This window comes from Podarcis liolepis (assembly GCF_965112155.1).
Source record: "Podarcis liolepis genome assembly, chromosome: 2".
NCBI lineage: Eukaryota > Metazoa > Chordata > Lepidosauria > Squamata > Lacertidae > Podarcis > Podarcis liolepis.
Window position 1 is genome coordinate 56,784,456 of NC_139555.1, and position 23,091 is coordinate 56,807,546.

At 39.2% G+C, this 23,091-nt stretch overlaps 1 protein-coding gene across 10 annotated transcripts in view; it reads left to right on the forward strand.

Annotated features, from left to right (window-relative positions):
• RAPGEF6 (Rap guanine nucleotide exchange factor 6) overlaps window positions 1–23,091 on the forward strand; it is a gene marked incomplete at its 3' end in the record, with an annotated part of 139,346 nt that overhangs the window by 75,257 nt on the left and 40,998 nt on the right. For 6 of the 10 annotated variants that reach the window (XM_083487940.1, XM_083487945.1, XM_083487943.1 and 3 more), the window contains 11 exons: window positions 5,830–6,010; window positions 7,486–7,622; window positions 8,398–8,556; window positions 8,997–9,149; window positions 9,510–9,674; window positions 11,369–11,476; window positions 12,080–12,283; window positions 13,908–14,016; window positions 17,007–17,250; window positions 20,714–20,871; window positions 22,329–22,343. In XM_083487940.1, coding sequence (XP_083344066.1) covers window positions 5,830–6,010; window positions 7,486–7,622; window positions 8,398–8,556; window positions 8,997–9,149; window positions 9,510–9,674; window positions 11,369–11,476; window positions 12,080–12,283; window positions 13,908–14,016; window positions 17,007–17,250; window positions 20,714–20,871; window positions 22,329–22,343 — 1,633 coding nt within the window. The remainder of the gene's footprint in view (window positions 1–5,829; window positions 6,011–7,485; window positions 7,623–8,397; window positions 8,557–8,996; window positions 9,150–9,509; window positions 9,675–11,368; window positions 11,477–12,079; window positions 12,284–13,907; window positions 14,017–17,006; window positions 17,251–20,713; window positions 20,872–22,328; window positions 22,344–23,091) is intronic. The other 4 variants (XM_083487941.1, XM_083487942.1, XM_083487946.1 and 1 more) reach the window with 1 other exon arrangement.

Below are 23,091 nucleotides of genomic sequence, written 5' to 3' on the forward strand. Positions count from 1 at the left end.
TATGTAACCCGAGGTACCACTGTAATATGTTGGGTTCAGTAAGACCAGAGGAATATTAAGTTTTGATTTGGAAGATAATGATGTTATTTGTTTCAGGTTAAAATCTTACTGAAATAATAATAAAATCAGTGTTTGTGATAATAGGTAGTTATTCAAGTGATACCTGGCTATTGTAACCAATGGAGGTTTTCCCCCCATGATGCCTAAAGAAGCAATGTATCAACTGAGATTTAGGATACAATCAGAGGTGTTTTGGTGTCCTGAGTCCCAAGCCACTGAACAATCACTAGGCTCAGCAGCAACTGAAAAGGAGGGCAGTGCTCTTAATGATATGTGTGTGTGTTGAAGTCAACTTAAGCAAATGGCAGATTAGAGTGAGTTTGGCTTAATTAATTAATTAATTAATTAATTATTGTCAACTGTTTGACAATAATAGATTGGGTAAAAGCTGGGTTGCTTCCAACATTAGGCCTATTCAGAGTAGACTCACTGGAATAAATTAATATGGGTAACTTAAATGATCTAGGTTCAATTCTTCTACACTAACTTTGTTGGATACAACCCTTTATATTTTACATTAGTCTCATTAAATGTGCATATAGAGCTGTTTGCGAAATAGGAAGGAAACAGTGCTTAAACAATATAAATAGACTTAAGTATGTGTTTCTAGTTTGATGTAGGCACACTTTGTATCATTGGGTTATTGAGAGTTTTTTATACAGAGCTTCAGGCTTCTGCACTGCTAGGGGAACAAATGACATGAACCCTGCTAAACTCTTCAGCCTCCTTTTCTTCTTCTTTCGGTTGGCCGGGGGGGCGTGGCTTTTGGCTATTTGAACCCATGTGTCTTTATTCAACTTAGGGGGGAGGCCTTGGGGGTCTTGACACGCAACTTAAGGCTGCCTTATAATGAAACTTGTGTCTCACTAAAGAGCTTGTAGTACAAAAAAAAATTGTGAAAGATTTGGATCAAAATTCCTATGACTACAGGGAAGATTATTTGAATTCAAGAGTCAGACAACAATATATAGTAGGACAGCTATATCTCAGTGGTAGAGCAATTGCTTTGTATGACAAAAGCCCCATATTCAACCTGCCGCATCTCCAAGTTCATCTGGAAAACACCCCTGTTTTAAACCCTGGAAAGGTTTAAAACAGTGCTGAGACAGTGCTGAGCTGGATAGACTAGCGGTTTTACTCTTTGTAAGGCAGATTCCTATTTTCCTATATCTGTTCCTGCTTAATTCTCTCTGTGGATTCAGACAACTGCTTAAAAGTGAACTATGTGGTGGCTCCAAATGTATAGAAAGCCAGGCATCTATACCTTACGGCCATGCAGTAAGCCCAGAATAATTAGTCTCCTGCCCGGACCATCAGCTTCTAGACATTCATGGTGGGAAAGACTGTAGAAGAGTCTATGTATGTGAGCTTTAAAAAAAAAAAGACAAAAGGGGAAAAAAAAGATTGCACAGCTGGGTTAAACATGTCAGATTCATGCATTCCTAAGTCATGGAATAGCTTGGGATATGTCCTGGAATATTTCCAGCCCCATGTTTCAGGCCCCATTCATGTAGTGGTGGATAGAAAATGGCCAGAGTTTCCAACCAGAGTTTTCACAAGGCCAGCTGATGAGCAACAAATTGCTTTCCATTTGTGTTTCCCCTGAGGCCTTTTGGATGTGCTGTATTATTATTATTTTTATATAATAAAGTAGTTGTCAAAGTTAAGAGGCCTGATTAAGGCTGAAGTCCTATGCATACTTATCTAGCAGCAAGTCTACTATAATTGGTTAGATTTAAACAAGCATAGAACTAGGTGGTAAGGCAATATTCAGCAGATCACGATTCTTTCATAAATTACAGGGTAATTTCTCTATTAGTCTGAACACAATCCATCCAAGGTTTAAGGAAAAGTGGTGGGCAGGAAAAGCAATAGATGTGGGAAAGATATGTTATTCCTCCTTGCTACTTCTTGCTCATAATTACTTCTTCCTGTTTGGTTCTTGTTACGCACATGTGCATTTAACATTTAGCTCCACCCTTCTTCCAAATTAATATTGTGGAGTAAGTCACACAACTTCTTTGATATATGCTGGATTCTATAAAAAGCAACTTAATTATTTCACTTCTGTTTAGTCTGTATCTAAATACATCTTGGAGGTTATATTCATCATTGATCCACTATAGGTTAATAATTAATGTTCCCTAAAGTACATTAAGTGACAGTGGATGACCTTGGCATAATTGATATGCTTTAATTGTTTTGTTGTCATCTACTACTTCTACTGTAGATTTTTCTTAAGCAGTGCACAATGATAGACTGAGTTTTAAAAAGTAATGTTAAATGAGGCTTATTCCATCCAAAGGTACATAAAATCAATTAACAGAGTGTTTCAGAATATCAAGAAGTCGATCTGTAGTCTCTAAAGATTGTGTGCTAACATTCCAAAGTCTACATATGCAGGATGAATATATTCACATCGATTATTATAACTTTTATCTGATATCCTTGATAATGTATGTATTGAAGCTGACACTTTATGTAATCTCTGTGTGGTTGGGGGATCAGCTGTTAAAGTAGTGGTTCTGTCACCTTACATGAGCTGCTGTTAAGGCTGACTGTGAAAGAAGTCCGTGAATGTAACCACATATCTCTCTTTTGAATAGATCCAGGACCTCAGTTTTAAACTCCAAGGTGTAACATCTCTTGGGTCTATGATTTACTTACAGATGTGAAAACACTGACCTATGCGCTGCTTACTTGAACTGAATGTGGCACAGAGTGAATGTTTTTACATACACAATAAATTATGTGTAGGGTTGAGATCTTTTACAAATGTTAATTTGACAGCATAATCCTTGCAGCAAACATTTTAAATAAATATTATCAGTACTGTTCCAGAAAACGTTCTTACTTTCTTAGCTCATAATCAATGTGTCTTCCTTCTATTTCATATTTACAACAGCAGAACTGGAATGTTTTTATTGCTTTCCATCTGCTGTATAGGTTGATAATCATGTAACTGAATCTCTTCCTGTTGTCATGTAGTAAGCACATTTGTTTCCATATTTATTTGCCCTCTTTAAATTGCTTAGGGCATTTGCCCTATAACCATATGTTAACAAAATTGATCTGCAACTGGATTTCATCATAGCTAATGGGACAAATACAGTATTTTTTCTGTCCATGCTGATCATTGCAGCTACTGCTTTGTGTGAATTTGAGACTCTGATCCTTTGATCATTTTTTCTGCATCAAAATTATCTATCATGAAATTACTAGACGAAAATATGTAAGTTTCGTGGAACACTGAAAGAGGATGTGGTGTAAATAGGTGTAAATAGATTCCTTTGTGTATCTTCTCCCACAGATATTAAAATAAATATTGTACTTGGGACTCCAAGTGATCTCTCAGTTGCCTCCATCTTCTTTGGTTCAATACTACTGATGCTCTAAGACTGGATCCCTGAATATCCATTTATATTTTCTGAATGTTTCTTCTTTCCCTGAAGAAGAGACTATTCCTTTAATATATAGATCAGGGATGGGGAATTAGATCCAGCTGTACAGTTGAATCCAGAAGTAGCCAACCTGCTGTAGACCACTTTGACAGGTGGGCGGAGGGCACCTTTCAATCACCTGAGAACATATAACATCAGATTACTTAAACTTTAAACTATATCTGTAGAGAAATTTGAAGTTCAGTGTGCTTAGTCAGCAGCTTTTGAAGGTGGTCAGATACACATGAGAGCAAACAGGAGCTCCCAAGGGTATTTTGTTCTATCACTCCTGAAAGTGGTGTGGCAGGGTAATATTCCTTTGCAGTTGTGGCTTGAATTCAGCACAGTTTGAAATTATGTCTTTACCTGTCTTGTTCCTGATGTCATATGATGGACTGGTGGGCATGGCTTGGAATAAGCAGCCAAGTGGGCCAAATGGGGGAGCCTAATGGGGCCAAATTGGAGAAGAGCTCTTTGTTCAAGAGGTTAATAAACTACCTAAGTAATTAAAATAAATTCTGTGGGTCTTATTCATTGTGGGTCTGCTAGAAGCCAGTATAAGAAATTATCACTAGCATAACACAACTTCCTCCCTCTCTTCCCCCTACCCAGTGTTTTCCTGCACCATCCCCAAATCTGCTTTGGAGAGTCAGGACATCATGCAGAGGAGAGGAGTGATGGTTTCCTTGGGCAAGCAGAAATATTTGTGCTGACAGAGCTATCTCTGCAGATATATTGAATACAGCTTTAAATAATTAGGCCCATGGGCCAGAAGTTCGCTACAACTGATCTAGATATACAGAAATCATGAGTTGAGTTCCTTCTCCCAGAAATGTTGACTGTCCTTCACGAAGGCCATGCTTGGCAGTGAACTAAACCCTTTCCCCCACGCAACCCACACGGTTTGTTCATCTAGACCTTGAGTAGCTCCCCGCACCCTCAGCGGATGAGCATGCTGAAAATTGGCCAACCTCCTGGGGGCTGCATATTGGTGATGGCTGTGGTCAAAGTGGCAAACACATGTTTTGCTGTGTAAACATACATACATACTCTCCAGAACACACATACAGACCTTCACACGCACTATACATTCTGACAGATGCAGAAACAGACACTGAGAAACACCAAAAATGCAAGTTCATATTCAGCAGTGCTCTCTCACTGTGTGTGTGTCTCCATGGAGTTGGAAAAAGCCCTCTTCTTACCCTACCAATCCACTCTTCTTCTTCTGGTGTGGTGCCATCAGAAGGAGGTCCTTTTCTTGAGGCTTTTTGCAAGACCATCTTGCAATAGTTCCAGAGGGAAAATAGAGGCTTTTCCAAAGTAAGAAGAGATGCCAAGTTTTGAAGAGGGGCTAGTGGGCTGACAGAGACCTTATTCAGATGATCTTTAATGTTACCTGAATTTACCTTTCAACTTTTGGTTGATTTAACTGTTTCTGATTTAGTGTTCCATAAGTTAAATTGTACCTTTATTACAATATTATTTTAAAAATACAAGCTATAAACGGTGATTCTGCTTGACAAAACCATTTGTCAAAGGAAATGCTGCTGCATCGTACAAAGTGCTAGATTGTACAAATGCTAAATCTTTCTATTTTTAAACTGCCACTTGACCTTACTTGCCAGGAGTTTTCTATATATGTTAGCCATATAGGAATCAAATGAGCTGCTGCTTTGATAGACTGTTGAGAGTCTCTTGAAGGGCTGAGTTTTATGTTCCCCACATATTCAAAGAAACTCTGAACCTTTTAGAGAACAAGCTGGATCTGCTGAGGTTAGCTGACCTTGCCTAGCTTGAGTTTAAATCTACCGGCATCATATGATATGGCCTAGTTGCAGATAATAAATGCTTAAATCATTCTGTTTAAATGTACAATCACTCTTTTAGCCATCTTAACAATTTTTCCCTTTAGGATATAATATTATTGTTTATGTTAAATTGGTTATAGGGTAGAACTTGTCAGTTTTGTTCTGACTTACTTTCTGCTGCAGACAGCACCAGCTTTATGGTCCTGAAAATCTGTTAATTTCTGTGTTCGTTATTGATGGAATTTAACATTTGGATTTCACAAATACCTATGCAAGTGGAATATTCTAGTCCTGCTCTACTGATTATCACCAATCCCATTCCCCCCAAAAATCACAAGGGTCCATTAGTGACGAGTATAACTTGTTTGCCCACAGGGCAGCTGGAGGCTATCCACAGAGCTCTTCCAGGCTGTTCATTTGGCTGGTAGTTGATATTACCAGAACAAAGTGGATTTGTGTCAAAATTTATGTGCTTAATTTTCAGCAACTTAAAGAACTTGCATTGATTTTATGTACAGGCTACCGAAAGTGAGATGGGAGATGTAGATCTAACTGGTCTCCCAGAAGCACCAGTTGATTCTGAAGACGATGAAGAAGAAGATGAAGACATTGACAGAACTTCAGATCCACTGCTGGGGAGAGATGTTGTACGGGAATGCCTTGAAAAGGAACCGGCTGACAAAACAGATGATGACATTGGTGAGATGTAAAAAGAAAGAAAGTACTTCTACATAGTTTCAACAGATTATCCCTAATAATCTAGTAATTTGAAAGTTAATGACAAACTGATATAGTAGCGTATTTTACAGACACATGCCAATCCTTATGTAGCCAAAGTGGCACCATTGACGTATATGAGAGAGATAGTAGCAGGCTTGGGAGAACCCTAAGGTTTGCAGAGGTACATTTCAAAACAAAACAAAAGAATGACCCCCTCCCACAAAAGAGCCCCAGCCGTTTTGGTTGACATTTGGAGAGGGAGAGAATGGAACTGAGAATCCTTGAAGAGAGCGTGTCTGTCTGGCTAAAACTCTGAACTGAAGCAGTTCACAATGCAACATTTTGTTGCAGGTCTCACTTACCGTATTTTTCGCCTCATAGGATGCACCGGCCCATAGGACGCACCTAGTTTTTTCAGGGGGAAATAAAAACTTTTTTATTTCCTCCCCAGGTGCGGGGCTGGGGCGGGGGAAGCCCGAGCTTCCCCCGACCCCAGCCCCCAGAACAGGCTGCTATCCGCAAGCCATGGGAGAGCTGCGTGACTTCGCGCGGCTCTCCCACGGCTAGCGGAGCGCTGTGCGAAGCCCGAAGCTTGGGGCGTGCTGAGCTCAGCACGCCCCAAGCTTCTGGGTGCAGGCAAGCTCTCCGCTAGCCGTCGGAGAGCTGCGTCTCCCACGGCTAGCGGATAGCTTCCTGAAGCCTGGAGAGCGAGAGGGGTCGGTGCGCACTGACCCCCCTCGCTCTCCAGGCTTCAGCGAAAGCCTGCATTCGCCCCATAGGACGCACACAACATTTCCCCTTCATTTTTGGAGGGGGGAAAGTGCGTCCTATAGGAAGAAAAATGCAGTATCTATTTACACACATTCCCTTTGTCTTTATCTATAGCTAACCTCATATATCGCATAAAATATATAGATTGTGTGTGAATGTATAGGCAGGGGAAGCAACCACCCACTAAATGTTATCAATTCCTATGCATATAGGACCCAAGCATCTTGCTGCACTTCCAAGTGTGCAGATTGGGCCATTCTAACACTGGACTGGTATTTCTTACTTTCCTCCTTGTGTACTATTAACATGGGGTTGGATCCAAATAACTATGAGTAATAGAACAATAGTTGCTGGCATAGTTTTGCAAAGTCTTTCACAAGAGTTTGCATAATGCTAAAATAGCTCTATAGCAGTTCTCATGCTTCTTCTTTCATAATAAGTTTCACTTTTTCTCATTCAAAAGTCCCATTTTTGAGTAGAAGATGCCTTTGCATGCTGAAGGTCCTCTTTGATTCCAACTCATTGTAACCATTCTTATTAACTAACATAAATTGATGCGTGACACAAATACAGATTGAAATCCATTTTTGATATATTAAATACTACCAACCTGCATGGTAGTGAAACCTAAGTAAATGTTGCCTTGCTTTGTTTCTAACATATATTTATTTTTGTTCTTATAGAACAATTACTGGAATTCATGCACCAGCTTCCAGCATTTGCAAACATGACTATGTCTGTAAGGAGAGAACTCTGCTCAGTGATGATATTTGAAGTTGTAGAACAAGCAGGAGCCATCATTCTTAATGATGGGCAAGAAGTAAGTACTGAATAATGCATGCCGTGATCATGTTGCTATGTGATCATCAAACACCTATAATATATATATTTTTACCATGCAGATAAGGGTGAAATGTTTTCAGTTTTACAGCATATGTAGCAGTGCATAACTCCCCAGTGTCAGTGCATATTATCAAAAGCTCCAAAAACATTTCACAGGGGTTTTTTATGACCTACTGCTAGCTTATTTCAAATGTCAAACCATGTTTCTATCCCTTAGATATAGGCCTGGTTTGTACAACATGGTAACACAAACTATGGCTTAGTGAAACTTTGCAAACGTGGGCTCCCAGAGAGGTGATTGCAGCTGTTTTGTTCCTCCCTGGACTTTTTTATTCCTGGATCACAATGATTTGGATCTGGGCTCATGGTTAAGTTTTTTTCTCACTGGCCATGAGTTTGTAACTAAGATGTGCCATGCGAACCAAGCCATAGTTTCTCAAATGCACCTGATGAATGTTTTGAACTCAAGCAACAATACCACATCCTGAATCTTGCATTAGAATGACAATCCTAATTAAGGATTTCTGTCCGAATATCTCATTCATCTCTGTGTTTCTTCCTGATCTGGTCATGGAAGATGGGTACCGGTTGTTAACATTACTACTAAATTAATCATTTTTATTGTTACCCCAATGGTTATATTGCTGTTGCAGAGGCATACTAAGCATCCAGTGAGCCTTCTGTTTAGCTTATTGTTGATACAGTTGGATGCTTAAGATAATTGAAATGCTTTTATTGGGTTTTCTTTCTAGCTTGATTCTTGGTATGTTATTTTAAATGGCACTGTGGAAATCAGCCATCGAGATGGGAAAACGGAAAGTCTCTGTATGGGAAATAGTTTTGGAATTACTCCCTCTCTGGAAAAGCAATATATGAATGGTGTAGTTCGGACCAAAGTAGATGACTGCCAGGTAAGATAACTTCATAGTAAAACATTCTTCCATTTTCTCATTAAAAATTCTATTTAATTAATCATCCCAGAAATAAAATAGTGCAATTTTGGCTAATGGTAACCACTTACAGCTTTCTTGCTCACAGCATAGGTTATTCAGCAAACAAGAACTACTGCTTTCCCTGCTTATATATCAAAGTCTGCCGAAACGGGCTCAGGACAATTTTACTTTTTGAATTCAAGTTCTCATCTAGACTTCTTATCTATATGTATCAGTTGTAGTAATCTCTGAAGGTATTACAAAAATAAATAAATTATGAGGTTGAACAAGATGGAAACAGATTGATTTCTAATTACATTTTGCCATGATTATGTTATATGTGTCTAGGCTTGACTGATGCATTTAAAAAACAACAACTGTTTGCTTGTGTATTTATACCCCTCTGTTATTTTGGATAGTTTGTATGTATAGCCCAGCAGGATTATTGGAGAATTCTGAACCATGTTGAAAAAAATACACACAAGGTTGAAGAAGAAGGAGAAATTGTTATGGTGAAAGAGCACAGAGAGCTGGACCGCAGTGGAACCAGGAAAGGACACATTGTCATTAAGGTGATCAAAAACATAATCTTACAAAGAAGTTGTTTTATTATATAGCATTTTTCAGTTTCATAACAAAGTGATCTAGTTTCTCATCTTCATCGAAGTTCTCTTGTTATGCAGTCAAATGGCTATATATTGTGGAAATAATATGCCTCTGGGCAATTAGACATCACTCAACAATATAGTCTTTACAGACATAGATCCAAGTTGTAATGCTGTATTGGTATGCAGGAAGTATTATGAAAATAAATGTGTGTCTAGGATGAAAGTTAGGAATTGGATTTATGAGTATGTCTGGGTGGTGATATTACAAAATGGTATGTTGTTTTTGTGGAATTATTTTATTAACTGCCATCTCTTGTTTTTAAGGCAACACCTGAACGCCTGATTACACATTTAATAGAAGAACATTCTATTGTGGATCCAACATACATTGAAGACTTTCTCTTAACATACAGAACATTTTTGGCAAGCCCCCTGGAAGTTGGGGATAAACTGTTGGAATGGTTTCAAGTAGACAGTCTCAGGGACAAGGTTAGTTTCTAGATGAGAGATAACCAAACCCTGATTGGTAATTTACTGGAAGATAGGTCGGTGGCCTATGCAGGCCAGCACCAAGTTCTCACAGTGGCCAACTGGATGCTTGTGTGAAGCCCACACAACTGGCATTCAGATGCAGAGCATAGCTCTTATGGCTAGTATCCATTGATAGTCTCCTCCTCCTTGAATTTGTCCAGTCCTCTTTAAAGCCCCCAAGTTGGTGGTTATTACTCCCTCACCCCCGTGGGGGTGAGTTCCATATTTTAATTATGTTCAATACCCTGAATCTTTCAACATTCAGGTTCAGGTGTTATGGTGGAGGGAGAAAAGCTTCTCTATCCACTTTCTTCATGCTGTGCATGATTTTATAAACATCTATTGTATTACCTCTTGCTTGCCTTTTTTTCTATTTTAAGAAGTCCCAAATGCTGTAACCATAAGGGAGCTGCCCCATCTCCTTGATCATTTTGGTTAACTATTTCTGAACTTTCCGCCCTAACTGTACAATATCCTTTTTGAGGTGAGGCAGCCAGAACTGTACCTAATATTCCAAATGTCGTCTCAACAAAGATTTGTGTAATGGCATTGTGACATTGACAGTTTTATTTTTGGTTCCTTTCCTAAGGATCCATGTCATAGAATTTGCCGTCTTCACAGCTGCCTCACAGTGGGTCACTCTTCTTTATGAAGTCTTATCTGAACTTCTTGGTGTGGTGACTTACAGCACTGTGAAACACAGAGAACTTAGAAATCATCTGAAAAATAATGTATTCACTATATAAAAATTGTAGTAATAATAAAGCATGTACAATGTTTTAAATTTGGAGAATGCTGAGAACAGGCAATATTCCTAAATATTTTTGGGCTTGCAGTTGGTAGAAGTTTCTATTGCCTAATAAAAGTCTCTGCCATCATATACCAGAGCTGGGGGATGGGGAAAACATGTGAGAAATAAACTCATTTATGATTCAGATGTTTATGCTGTATTTTGAACTTTTATTCTTGCTTCATATTTATGCCTAGGTATTTCAATTCACACCCATGAACCAGTCACTGTTTTAATTTTCAGCTAAGAGATATCCCAAGTAAAATGATTATCGCTAAAAAATATATATAGTCATAATTAGTATGACCTCAGAAGTTGTGTATCATTATACGTTTACACATATAAAGGCATTGCCCTCAGAACAGGAAGTAACATTTTATGTGGTTAGATAACTTGGATAGATCTCTTTGAAAAACATTTTTGTTTTAAACTGACAAGGTATCTGACAGACTGCCAGTTGTGCAGTAATTTTATAGCCCAATTGGCTACTTTGTCAAAAAAATGAAGATGGAAATTCTAGCTTTATTAGTGTAAGTTTCATAGAAGCAGCCATTGCAAATGACAAATATTTTGCAAGGGCAGCAACTTTGAAATACTGATTCATAAGAAAACCATGGAAGAGAGATAGTACTCCAGGTGTTGAGTTGTAGGCCTGTTCTCTATAGTAACAAAGATAGTCATTTTATTTTTTTAAAAAAATGTATAAAAGCATAGACAAATTGGCTCATAGTGTGGAAAGGTATATAGTTGGTACAAAAGCTACTTGACTAGTTGTTAGTGCCAAAACTATATTAGGAATAGCAACCTAATTTCCTCTTACAAATAAAACTTGTATTAACTTCACATATGTACTTGTTCTTAGGTTACCCGAGTTGTACTATTGTGGGTGAACAACCATTTTAATGATTTTGAGGGAGATCCAGCCATGACACGTTTTTTGGAAGAATTTGAAAAAAACTTGGAAAATGCGGTAGGAACCTAAATAAATTGAGTTTTGTACTGCATCATGCATTTTTAAGAGCAGCTCTTACTACAGCAAAAACATTTGTAGAAGGTTTTTTTTTTTAAAAAAATATTTATTAGATTTTTATTGATACAGCTAGAAAAGAAAAAAAAAAGAGTAAACACAAATACCGAATTACACACAGGAATAACAATAAACACCAAATTTTCTTAACAAACAATAAAACATAAATTGGTCTTAACACTAAAGACCCGACCTCCCATCTATTCCTTATTTGAATTTCCTATTACTTATTGCCAGTACACACTTTTATCATAATTTAACTTTTTCTTAATATATCTTAATTCTTATATCTACCTTGCAACTATTACTGAAGTTCCTTGAATGCTGCAACCATTTGTAGAAGGTTTTAACTGAGCACTGCAAATTTCTTTCAAAGGGCTTTTTATTATAGAGATAATACAGATCATGCTGTTTCATGGCACAGTTATGGCAAATAATGGGTTGATATGATTTGGTGGTGAGTTAGTTCTGTGTAATTTTACCATTACATGATTTGGTGTCACCTAATTCTAGATGGGAGATATTCATGTGTTTTACAATTTGCAGAAAATGAAGGGGCACCTCAGATTACTAAACATCGCCTGTGCAGCCAAGGCAAAATGGAGACAAATCACATTGCAGAAGCCTTCTAGAGACTCCCCACTTTTCTTCAGCCTCCTTGGAGGAAGTGAAAAATGTTTTGGTATTTTTGTGGAGACAGTAGAACCAGGAAGCAAAGCAGCAGAAGCTGGGCTTAAACGCGGTGATCAGGTAAAGTAAAACCCGGTGTTTCATTTACAATCATATATCTGCTTTGGTTAAGTGAAGTATATTCAACCAAAGAAATTGACTTCAGATACCGTATTTTTCGCTCTATAACACACAGATTTTTTCTCCTAAAAAGGAAGGGGAAATGTCTGTGCGTGTTATGCAGCGAATGTGCGGTCCCTGGAGCCGAAAAATAAGGCAAAAATCAAACCGCGCTTCAGGGAGAAGGGAGCTCCGTGAGAGAGGAAGTGGCAGCTTTCCTGCATTCTGCCTCAGGGTCTTACTGCCCACCCTGCTCTGTTTCGTTACTGTGTTTGCTCAAACGGAACAAAGAGCAGGGAAAGCCCCTCCCCTCCAGGCAAGTAGAGAGGAAAGCAGAGCGTCGATCTATCCTGTCCCTGCTCCGGAGGGAACAATGTATGTGAAGGGAAGAGAGATTACAGGTTCGGCTTAAAATTCTGATTTGACTTCCTGCTTTTTGTTTTTGGAGACACACAGCATTCAAATATGCTTTCTTCCATTTAAAAGGATGAAATCCTTAAACAGTGGCTGGCTTGTGTGGGTGGGTGGGGGGAAACTTTTGCCTTCCTTTCCTCACGTTATAGCCCTCTCCTGCATTCTTCGCCTTCTGTGTTTTTCCTTCCCTCCCCACTTAAAATGTGGTTACAAAGCATGGATCCACATGGATCCTCAGGATCTTTGCATTGGGTCACCCCAAATTCACCATCAGAGCACACAGCATGTCCATGGCTACAGCCTGCCCCCCCAAAATCACACACCCATTGTTGCCTGGGGCTGCAATGGTGCAAAAACGTGGTTACAAAGCATGGATCCACATGGATCCTCAGGATCTTTGCATTGGGTCAGCCAAAATTCACCATCAGAGCACATAGCATGTCCATGGCTACAGCCTGTCCCCCCAAAAAAAAATCACGCACCCACTGTTGCCTGGGGCTGCAATGGTGCAAAAACGTGGTTACAAAGCATGGATCCACAGGGATTCTCAGGATTTTTGCATTGGGTCACCCCAAATTCACCATCAGATCACATGTCTGTGGCCACAGCATGAAGCACAAAAATGATACGTCCACTGTTTCATTCAGAATATTTTTTCCCTTGTTTTCCTCCTCTAAAAACGATGTGCGTGTTATGGTCAGGTGCGTGTTATAGAGTGAAAAATACGGTATTTGTTGTGTTGGGCTGGTTTAGAGATCTCGGCTAAAACCACACTTTTCATACCACATCCCTCTCATGTTCCTTGGTTTGTTTAATGATGGTTTGACCTGTTTTCTAAATTAATAGTTTTGCCTCCATAACGTGATGAGAAATTTATATTGTGAAAAAAAACAAATTATTCTCAGGATTAGTTATGGTAGTCAAATGGAAATGTAACATTTGAAAGTGAAAGACAAACATATGTAAACAGTCTAAGCAGGGGAGCAATTCTTTCTGCCATGTTGTTTTGTAAAAATGCTGCTTTTGTAACTTCTGAGGCATTAAATAAGGTTGTTTCAAAACATATTTTTAGAACTGAGCTGAATTTCAAAAAAAGTGGATTAAGATTCCATGTTGGTAATACTCCATCTTTCTTTATAACAAAATTCTCTTTTCCTGCATTATTTTAAAGGTAATGGAAGTAAATGGGCAAAACTTTGAGAATATTACATTTGCAAAAGCCACTGAAATCTTGAGAAACAATACTCATCTTTCCATCACTGTAAAAACAAATATTTTTGGTGAGTACCGTTGTATAAGCCATATAAATGATATCGCTTAGAGACATTGGCCAAAGAACTACTTTGAAAGTTTTAGTGAGTTCATGAAGTTTTTGAAAGTTATTTCCTTTAAAATCTAAGAACTGCATGCATACACACCCATTACATTCCCGAGCAGCTTTTGAAGCTCCCACCCACCCAGTTTTAAATTTCTTTTATACACCAAAGGGATGGTGGAGGAAGGTGCTGGTTAAGAAATACAGTAAGCCTGCCACTTACATGCATTTAACTTGTGTGCATCCAGCTTTAGGCGTGTGGCAAAAAAAGAAGGAAAGGAAAGGGAAAGGGAAAGGGAAAGGGAAAGGGAAAGGGAAAGGGAAGGACTCTGCAAAAAAAGCTTTAGTAGCCCCATTTGCCATTGAAACTAATGTGTTTTGGCTGTACTCAATTTTGGCTTTATGGGCAACCCCCACAACATAACTCTTGCATAAATTGCAGGCTTACTGTATGCTCAAATCACTCTTGGTGCACAGGACTAGTTACAGTTTTAGGACACTGTCCTTATCTTAAAGGTCTATACAAAATCCTGAATTTTGTCTACTGTGGCACTTCAAAAGTGATGACCTACATCTAGAGGTGACAGGCCATACAGCTTCACATTTTAGTCCAACAGAAAATTTCCTAAGGGTGCTTGAACTTCTCTCTATAGGTGGTAACTATTACTTCCGCTTCTTTTGGACCTGATTCTCCCTTCTCTCCCCTTCTATTTTGTCACAATCTTTATCCAAGTACAGTGGTACCTCGGGTTAAGAACTTAATTCGTTCTGGATGTCCATTCTTAACCTGAAATTGTTCTTAACCTGAGGTACCACTTTAGCTAATGGGGCCTCCCGCTGCCGCCGTGCCGCCAGCATGCGATTTCTATTCTCATCCTTAGGTAAAGTTCTTAACCCGAGGTACTATTTCTGGGTTAGCTGTAACCTGTCTGTAACCTGAGTCTGTAACCTGAAGCGTATGTAGCCCGAGGTACCACTGTATGCTTTTCATATGTTTGATATCAACATAGAAGTCAAAATGTGTCACGTGTGCAAGCCACCTTCAAGGGAAAAAATTGTAATAGCGAAATATAGTTGATGTGATCATTGTGTCCTTCCTGCCCCCTCTGTTGCAGCCTTTGGAAAGCCTACTCCTGTAAGTCAGGGTATCCTTCGCAGTAGCATGGGATATGGTGTTGGAAATTGCTCTCGGAAGGACTAATCAGTGAAATATTGACACCCCCTGAATGAATAGAAACAATAGTGAGATGAGATATATGAGATGTTTCTACAAAATGAATTGGTCTAAGTTTATTTTTTCAATTGTGCAGCTATGTAGATAGACAGATCCATCTATTGATGGATTCCAAGTTTCTTTTGTCAGATGTAACGGCTTCAAGGTTCTTGCCTTGTTTGTTGCTCATGACAATTCATGAATGTCTGCTGAAGTCCTTGGCAGGAGTTTTATTTGCTGATTTAATGGATTTGTGTTTAACTCTTCCCCCCATATTCTATATTATCCAAAGCACCACCCATACCCTACTGCTATATTTTAATCTCTTATTCAAATCTACACATATGTCATTTAGTACAACTTGATTTTACATAGCTTGAGCTGTCCAAGAAACAAAAACGTGAACGATCAATACTTAATTGCTTGTAGCATTTGCAGCAGGGGAAAAAAAACATTTGAACTATAAATTATATGGTAAATGTAGTCTTAACTCTGCAACCTCAGATGCACAATAGAGGGAGCCTCTTAGATAAGTTAAGCCACATCTTTCATATTACTGTAGTCTGCTCTTACTCTGGTTTTCACACTAAAATAATTTTTAGGAGATAATGGCTGGGATCCAAGGGATCTTTTGCATCACATTCTCGCACACTCTTTGAAACATCATCCCTGAAGGTTGAGGATATTTTAGAGCTGCATTCTGTGAGGTGCAAGAGACTGCTAATCAAAATGGAAAGTTCAGCCTTTGCTTTTTTCTCAAACCTCTTTGGATCCTAGCCAGTATTTGATTACTAGTTATAAGTAATATATTTGAAGAAAGATATTGGATTAGGGCTGTATTGAAAAGTCTTTTAGGATAAAATGTTGTTGTCATGTATGAGAATTCATTGTGAAAACTATGTTGAAGCAACCAAAACCAGCAACAAACCTTGCTACTTAAGTCGGGGGACTAGACAAGGAAGGGTGAAGAGCAGAGGAACTAAGGTCAGATTCTGTCTAAATATGATAGGCTGCCTTAGTGGTCAACAGAATTACAAACCAGGTTTACCTGGGGATATTTGCTCTTCTTCAGATTGGCCTAGATTTTAGCATGGCACCATATGCAGACTGGCTCCCAGGTGGTTCAGCTTAGAGATGGCTATTCATTGATTTGTTACACATCTTACATACGTCAAACTGACATTGACCCATCTACGTCTAAAAGCTTTTAGACATATATTGTGTATGGAGAAATATAATGATATCAGGAATGCATTTATAAAAATTATAAAACTTGTTAATAATTTTATACTTGTTAGAATAACCATACTACTTATATAAACATATGATGTATTGCACCGCAGTTTCAAGCACATTTTTCTTTTCTTTTGACTTTTCTCCACTTCATTTTTCTACTAAAATAATATTTCTCTATTGAAAATTTATGTTTCTAATAAAACAACTTTTTTTAAAAAAAACAACAACTGACTTTGACCCATACCAAAGCTTCTGTAGAGTTTTAAATCCTAATATTCTCTTTCATTTTTGTGCATCTTAAGCTGTGCTCTCTCAAGGTAATATATATGCTTTAGGATTTCGGCCATTTGCTGCAGATTTGGATCCTTAAAAGCAAAATTATGATAAAATGGAACACATTTTTAAATGTTCCTTTTTAGGATTTAGCACAATCCTAATAATAATAAACAATAATAATACTGGGTGAATGAATGTGTAACATTTTGACTTTCTTTGACTTTCTACAGTGTTCAAAGAGCTGCTTAGCAGGATAGGGCAGGAGAAGAATGGAGTTCCTCATATTCCAAAAATTGCAGAAAAGAAAAATAATCGCTATTCCATCCCAGATATTCCTGGAGATGTGGAACAGATGTTTCCACGCGAGAAAGGAAACAAGAAAATAAAAGCAAACACTGTGTCTGGTGGAAGAAACAGAATAAAGAAAATTTTAGACAAGACGCGATTCAGCATCTTACCTCCGAAATTGTTCAGGTATGATAAAATACTTTCTCATAAACTAGGATTTTTCTACAACCCTTTCTATAACTAGACAAGAAAAGACTATATTTCCTTCTTTCAGTTTCCTTCCTTTAAAGCTGCAGGCTGTGACAATCCCTCTCTTTTCCTTGCGGTGCACTAGGGAAGGCAAGTGGTATATGCCTTGATCTATGCTGCCTAATCCAAAGCTCCACAACTAAAAGTCTTTTCTGTTCATTTCAGCACCAAAGGCACTTCGACACAAGGGCTGTTTCCTTCTCTGTGCCCTATTCCTAGAAATAAGTCATTGCTTATTTCTCTCTTGTTGTTTAATCTCCCTTTATTTGCATAGTCTTTTTTTTTTTTTTTTGCTAACTATAAATTGTATAAATTTGCTATTCATCTTGATAATCACTGCTTAGCAGTAGTCACCAGCAGTCATGATCCCCCACCCTCACTACATTCTTTTCCTCCTTAGAAACAAACTTACCGTATTTTTCTCCCTATAGGACTCACCGTCCCATAAGGCGCACCTAGTTTTTTGGGGGGGAAATAAAGGGGGGGAAATTATTTTCCTCCCAGGTGCGGGGCTGGGGCGGGGGAAGCCCAAGCTTCCCCCGACCCCAGCCCCCAGAACAGGCAACTCTCCACAAGCTGCGGGAGCCCAGCGCCGGGCTCCCGCGCCTTGCGGAGAGCTGCTCGGAAGTCTGAGCGCGCTGAGCTCAGCGCGCCCAGCCTTCGGCATGCAGGCAACTCTCCGCAAGCCATGGGAACCCGGCGCGGGCTCCCACGGCTTGCGGAGATCTGCACGAAGCCTGGAGAGCGAGAGGGGTCGGTGCGCACCGACCCCTCTCGCTCTCCAGGCTTCAGCAAAAGCCTGCATTCGCCCCATAGGACGCACACACATTTTCCTTTCATTTTTGGAGGGGGAAAAGTGCGTCCTATGGGGCGAAAAATATGGTATGTCCATTATTTGGCCTCTTTGGCTGTGCCTCCAAGGGGTGTGTGCACAGCAAATCAAACCTAGTGTTTCTTCATCTAAAGTGACCAACGGCTTAGTCAGCTAACCTGTCCTCTAGCACGCCCAGGAATAGTTGGAGTTTAGTTTGCTTGACATGTTGAAATCCCACTAACAATAATATTAAGAAGATTGCTGATTTGTGAACTAGATTGTGCATCCCTTCATTATTCCCCCTTTTGTCTTTCTTGTCTAGGACAATTCCCAACCATCTAATTTTATTACTTGCATTATTCCTTGTTATTTTTTGTTAGTATCTGGAACATTTTGTAAACCAATTTAAATAAGCATTCTGTGTTTCAAAAGAAGTAGTCTACTACTAGAGAGTCAGATAGAGCTTCTAGAGAAAGTTCCATCAGTTACAGACAGTGCTAAGACCTACAGTTTTTCTCACAGCAGTCATTCTCTATAGCTTTTTGCACATCAGTCTGTGAATAGTTACTCTCTGTGGCTTGGTGTTTCTTGACCTCAGTTATTTTCCATTGCTCTATTAATGGATTGTGACTGACAGAATAATAATAATAAAAAAAAGGCAGAAATAGGATGAAAGACTCACTTGTCCCTACTGGAAACATACTTTTATTACCTGGTAGCACATCCCATGTATTGACCCCGGTTTTGGCACCTTTTTGAACAAAAAAAAGTAAGTCTAAAACCTCAGTTGTATTATTGTGAAATTTAATTATGAGATAGTTTTTTATCTTGTGTCTGTGTAGTCACACGTATGGGAATATGCATATACTTCCCATTATGCAGAGCCATATTGACTTTTGTTATGGTCTTTCAGTTTTTATTTATTTAATTAATTTAGTCAATATATGTCACATTCTTCCTCCCAAAGGAGCCCAGGTCACCAAACACGTTACTTACAATATCATTAAAAACATCTTAGCTGAAACTGGACCTTTCAGAATATGATTACTGAGACTAACCTGTGCTGAACACAGCTCATCTTTTACTTTTGTACTCACTGCTCTCATGTTGCTACTGTTACTGTGTTGTTATTATGGTTCATTGTTTTTTAATTAAAAAAACCTAAAGATAAAACTTAAAAACTTGAAAATAATAATGAGGGGGACAGATGCACCTCATCAGAGAGGGCATTCTGCAAATGGGTGGAAACCACTGCGGAGGACTTGTCATGTGTCACTGCCAACTGGGCAGTCCCCAATGGCAGCACCAACAAAGTCTCACCTGCTGATGGTACAGTCTGAGGTGGGTGATATAGGAGAAGATGCTCTTTTAGGAACCTGGGTTCTAATCCACTTAGGGTTTTGTATGCTAATACTTATACATTGAATCAGGCCCAGTAGCTCACTGGCAGCCAGCAGCTTCAGGACTCAAGACCTATGGTCCCATCAGGCTGCCCCACTTACCAGCTTAGCAATTTCATTCTCTACTAGTTGCAGCCTCTGAACCATCTTTAAGGATAGCCCCATATATATCACATTATAGTAGCACAGAAGGCAGATCATGGACAACTCTATCAATCCCAGGATGGTCATAGCTGATAAATCAGCCTAAACTCAGCATAAGTAATCCTAACCAAAGAAACAACTTGAGACTCTAGTGAGATCTCTAACGAGTCCAGGAGTATTCCCAGGTTATGTACCTGTTTTGAGAGCGCAGTCCCTCTCAGAACAGGCCTTGCATCTTTTTCAAAGACACAGGAACCACTCACTCACAGCACATCCATCTTATCAGGATTCAGCCTCAGTTTATTGTTCCCCATTCAGTTCATCACTAAGGAAGACTAAAGTAAGCCAGTCTCTCAGCAGAGCTGGTGGAATAGGTGCCATATTGCAAAATTCTGACATTCACTCTGAAGTCTATTGATTCTCCAGAGCCTTGTGAAGGCAGTGAAGAACATACGAGAGAATCTGTCCTCCGTCAGTGAATTTCCTTATTATGGAAATGAGCCAAATAGAACACAGTGGGCCAAAAGGCACCCTCCCCTTTTACAAGGAGTTCCTTGTGAGATGAGAGGACTTCAGATATTATTCTCTTCCTGAAAAGGACAGACCAAGGCCCTGAAGCTCATCAGTCTGCATAGGAGAAACACAAACCAACAGTATAGCCATCTTCTTGACCTTCATGAGGTAATATGCATCAGATAATCAGATGCTGCAGAGAAAGAGAAGTGTTAGCAGGCTAGAAGGGGCACTAGTACAAGTGCTGTAACTGCTTCCAAGATACAGAACCTTCTGCATTAGCAGCCCTGCACTCTTCAATCTATGGATGAGCAGTGCATACTCTGAAAGGAGGTTTCGGTAAGCAGTTCAGTTTTACCTTGAGCCTTAGAGACACAGCAGCCTGTAAACAACAAGAAGAGCAGGTTATTATTTAAGATCTCATGCTTCCATTGTTAGTGAAAATTACACCTTGTTTTGCTTCATTTGTGTAGAATAACTATGCTTTTGTTTCATTTAAACACTGACACCTTCTAAAACTTCCTTGCAGTGATGGTAGTGTAAGCCAGTCACAGGACGACAGCATTGTGGGGACAAGGCAATGCAGACACAGTTTGGCAATTATGCCTATTCCTGGCACGCTCTCGTCCAGCAGTCCTGATCTCTTGCAGCCTACAACCAGCATGTTGGATTTTTCTAACCCTTCAGGTAAAAAGACCCTCGGTTGTTATTCACTACGTTTCCCACCATGTTTTTGTAAATCAGCATTGACAACCCAATACGTGGTTGGCTACTTATGGAGGCAAGTTAAATGCAGTTGCCAGAATTTGTGACTCTGATGCACACCTCAGGAGCTGCTGGGTTTGTATTTTGGAGCCAGCCTTCTGAAAGCTGTGTTGCTTCTTCTTCTTACCAGTATGGGTTGGGGTGGAACAGCAGTAAGGGCAGGGCAGCAGGGAGGGTTCTGTGGGTGCACAAAATCCAGCATTCCCATATAAACACCTACGTAGCCCCAACCTCATCACTACCCTGCCCCTCCTCTACACTGTTCCTGTAAGCAGCAGAAGCAATGCCACTGTCGGGACGATGGCTCCACCACACAGCCCTGCTATGCCATCCTGACACATCTATACAATTTGGGTTTGCCAGATTATTCTAGATACGTGTCTAGCAGTGTTAAAAGAATAAATGAAAAGAACAAAGAAGAAAACAATAGGTTTCTATATTCACAGAGGCTTCCTGTGCTCATCAGTGCTTTACACAGTACAGATTTGTTTCTAATGGGGCAAGTTAATGCATTTATCATCATGCTTTCATAGCTACTACATTTTTAGCCATATACCGTTTGAAGTCTTTAAAGAAAATGGAAGACTACGCCCCCAAACCTTTTATGCTGCTAGCAAGTATATCATCCCAGAGATACCTTTTCTGACACAAATGAGGTGCTATTGAGGAAGCCACCAAATTTACCTTTTGTAAAAGTCCACAAACTGGATTATAGGAGTGCTTCCCAAAAGTTTTGTCCTGCCTTCAACTACCAGGGGGAGATGTTGCCCAGCCTGATGACCTTGTAGTGCCATTGGGAAACCGCTCTTCAGATAGGTACCAATAGTACTTTCTATCAGTGGAGAAATATCAGCTGGATTCCACCTACCAAAGTTAATTAATTGGCAGTGTGCATATCCAGACACTATGGACCCATGATCATTGCTGACCTAAACACCTCTTCGTTCCTTACTGTGTCAATCTCTTTACAAAACTTAGTGTGCGTCTTCTACTGTCACATCTTTTCACTGCAGTAATCTAAATCACACCTAGGCCTCTTAGAAACAAAACAAGAAAAGCTTTTCTTTGTTTTTATACCCAGATCACATTTTTAGCTTAATTATGCACTCTGACAACACATTGTGGCATAACTTTATGTTTATGTAACAGTTTATGTAGCAACTTCTGTTTACACTTGAAGAGATTTCTTTTCAATTACGTTAGCTGTGATTAGCTAATATTTCTCAGATGTAATAAGGAATCAGATTATTGGTATACAGTTTTTAATAAGAGGAAAATCAAAGTAACTTGTTTTCATATCCACACATATACAGTGTGTGACTAATGATGTCAGTGTAAAGTCTGGATCCTGACTTTCCCCCCTTCTTTTTATCCTGCAGCGGTTGGTTTTTACTGTAAGTATTCCAATCACTGGCAACCTGATGATTTTATAATGTGTTATTTTTTTTAAAAAAATGTATTTTTGAAATTCTACTTTAAATAGTAACATTTTTTTAAACAGTCAAAGTGGTGAAGCCATTTTTCAGAAGTATAGCTGAACCTGTTTTGTTTCAGTGTCTATAATCCTTCAGTGTCTAATCTTTCAACATATGTGTGAGTCAGACTATGTAATAATTCTTTGATCGCTGTGCAAGTATTAGCTTGCAACATACTCTAAATTATTGCTCCTTTGAGGGTTAGAGATGGCTGACTTTTGTTCCCAAAGTTTCTCATAAATATAATGGCACTTTCCTATAAAATACCTACCTTGTCATGACAGTCACGTTTTGAGAAATGCATCTATGCAGGACAGAGATTAATTCAGTGGAGTACCAAAAGTACATGAAGTACGTGTGTGGAGGAAGGGTGACTGTTGCAGATTTTTTGAAAATAGTTCTCCATGCCTGTCCATGCTATCTTTGCTGTTAGGATTGATAGAAATAACTCCATTAGAGCCATTGTGACTTAGTGGTAAGATTGCCGGACTAGGACCGAGGAGACCCAAAATTACACCTTCTAAGGTATCTTTGGAATGAAGAAGGTGTAGCAGTTATACTCCTGTTCTTCAGCCTTGGTGTTTTGTTTTGTTGTTTTGGAGGGAGGCAGTTGCAAAAGGTTACAGGACTTGCTATCTTATAGTAGGGTAGTTTTAGGGTGGTGAAA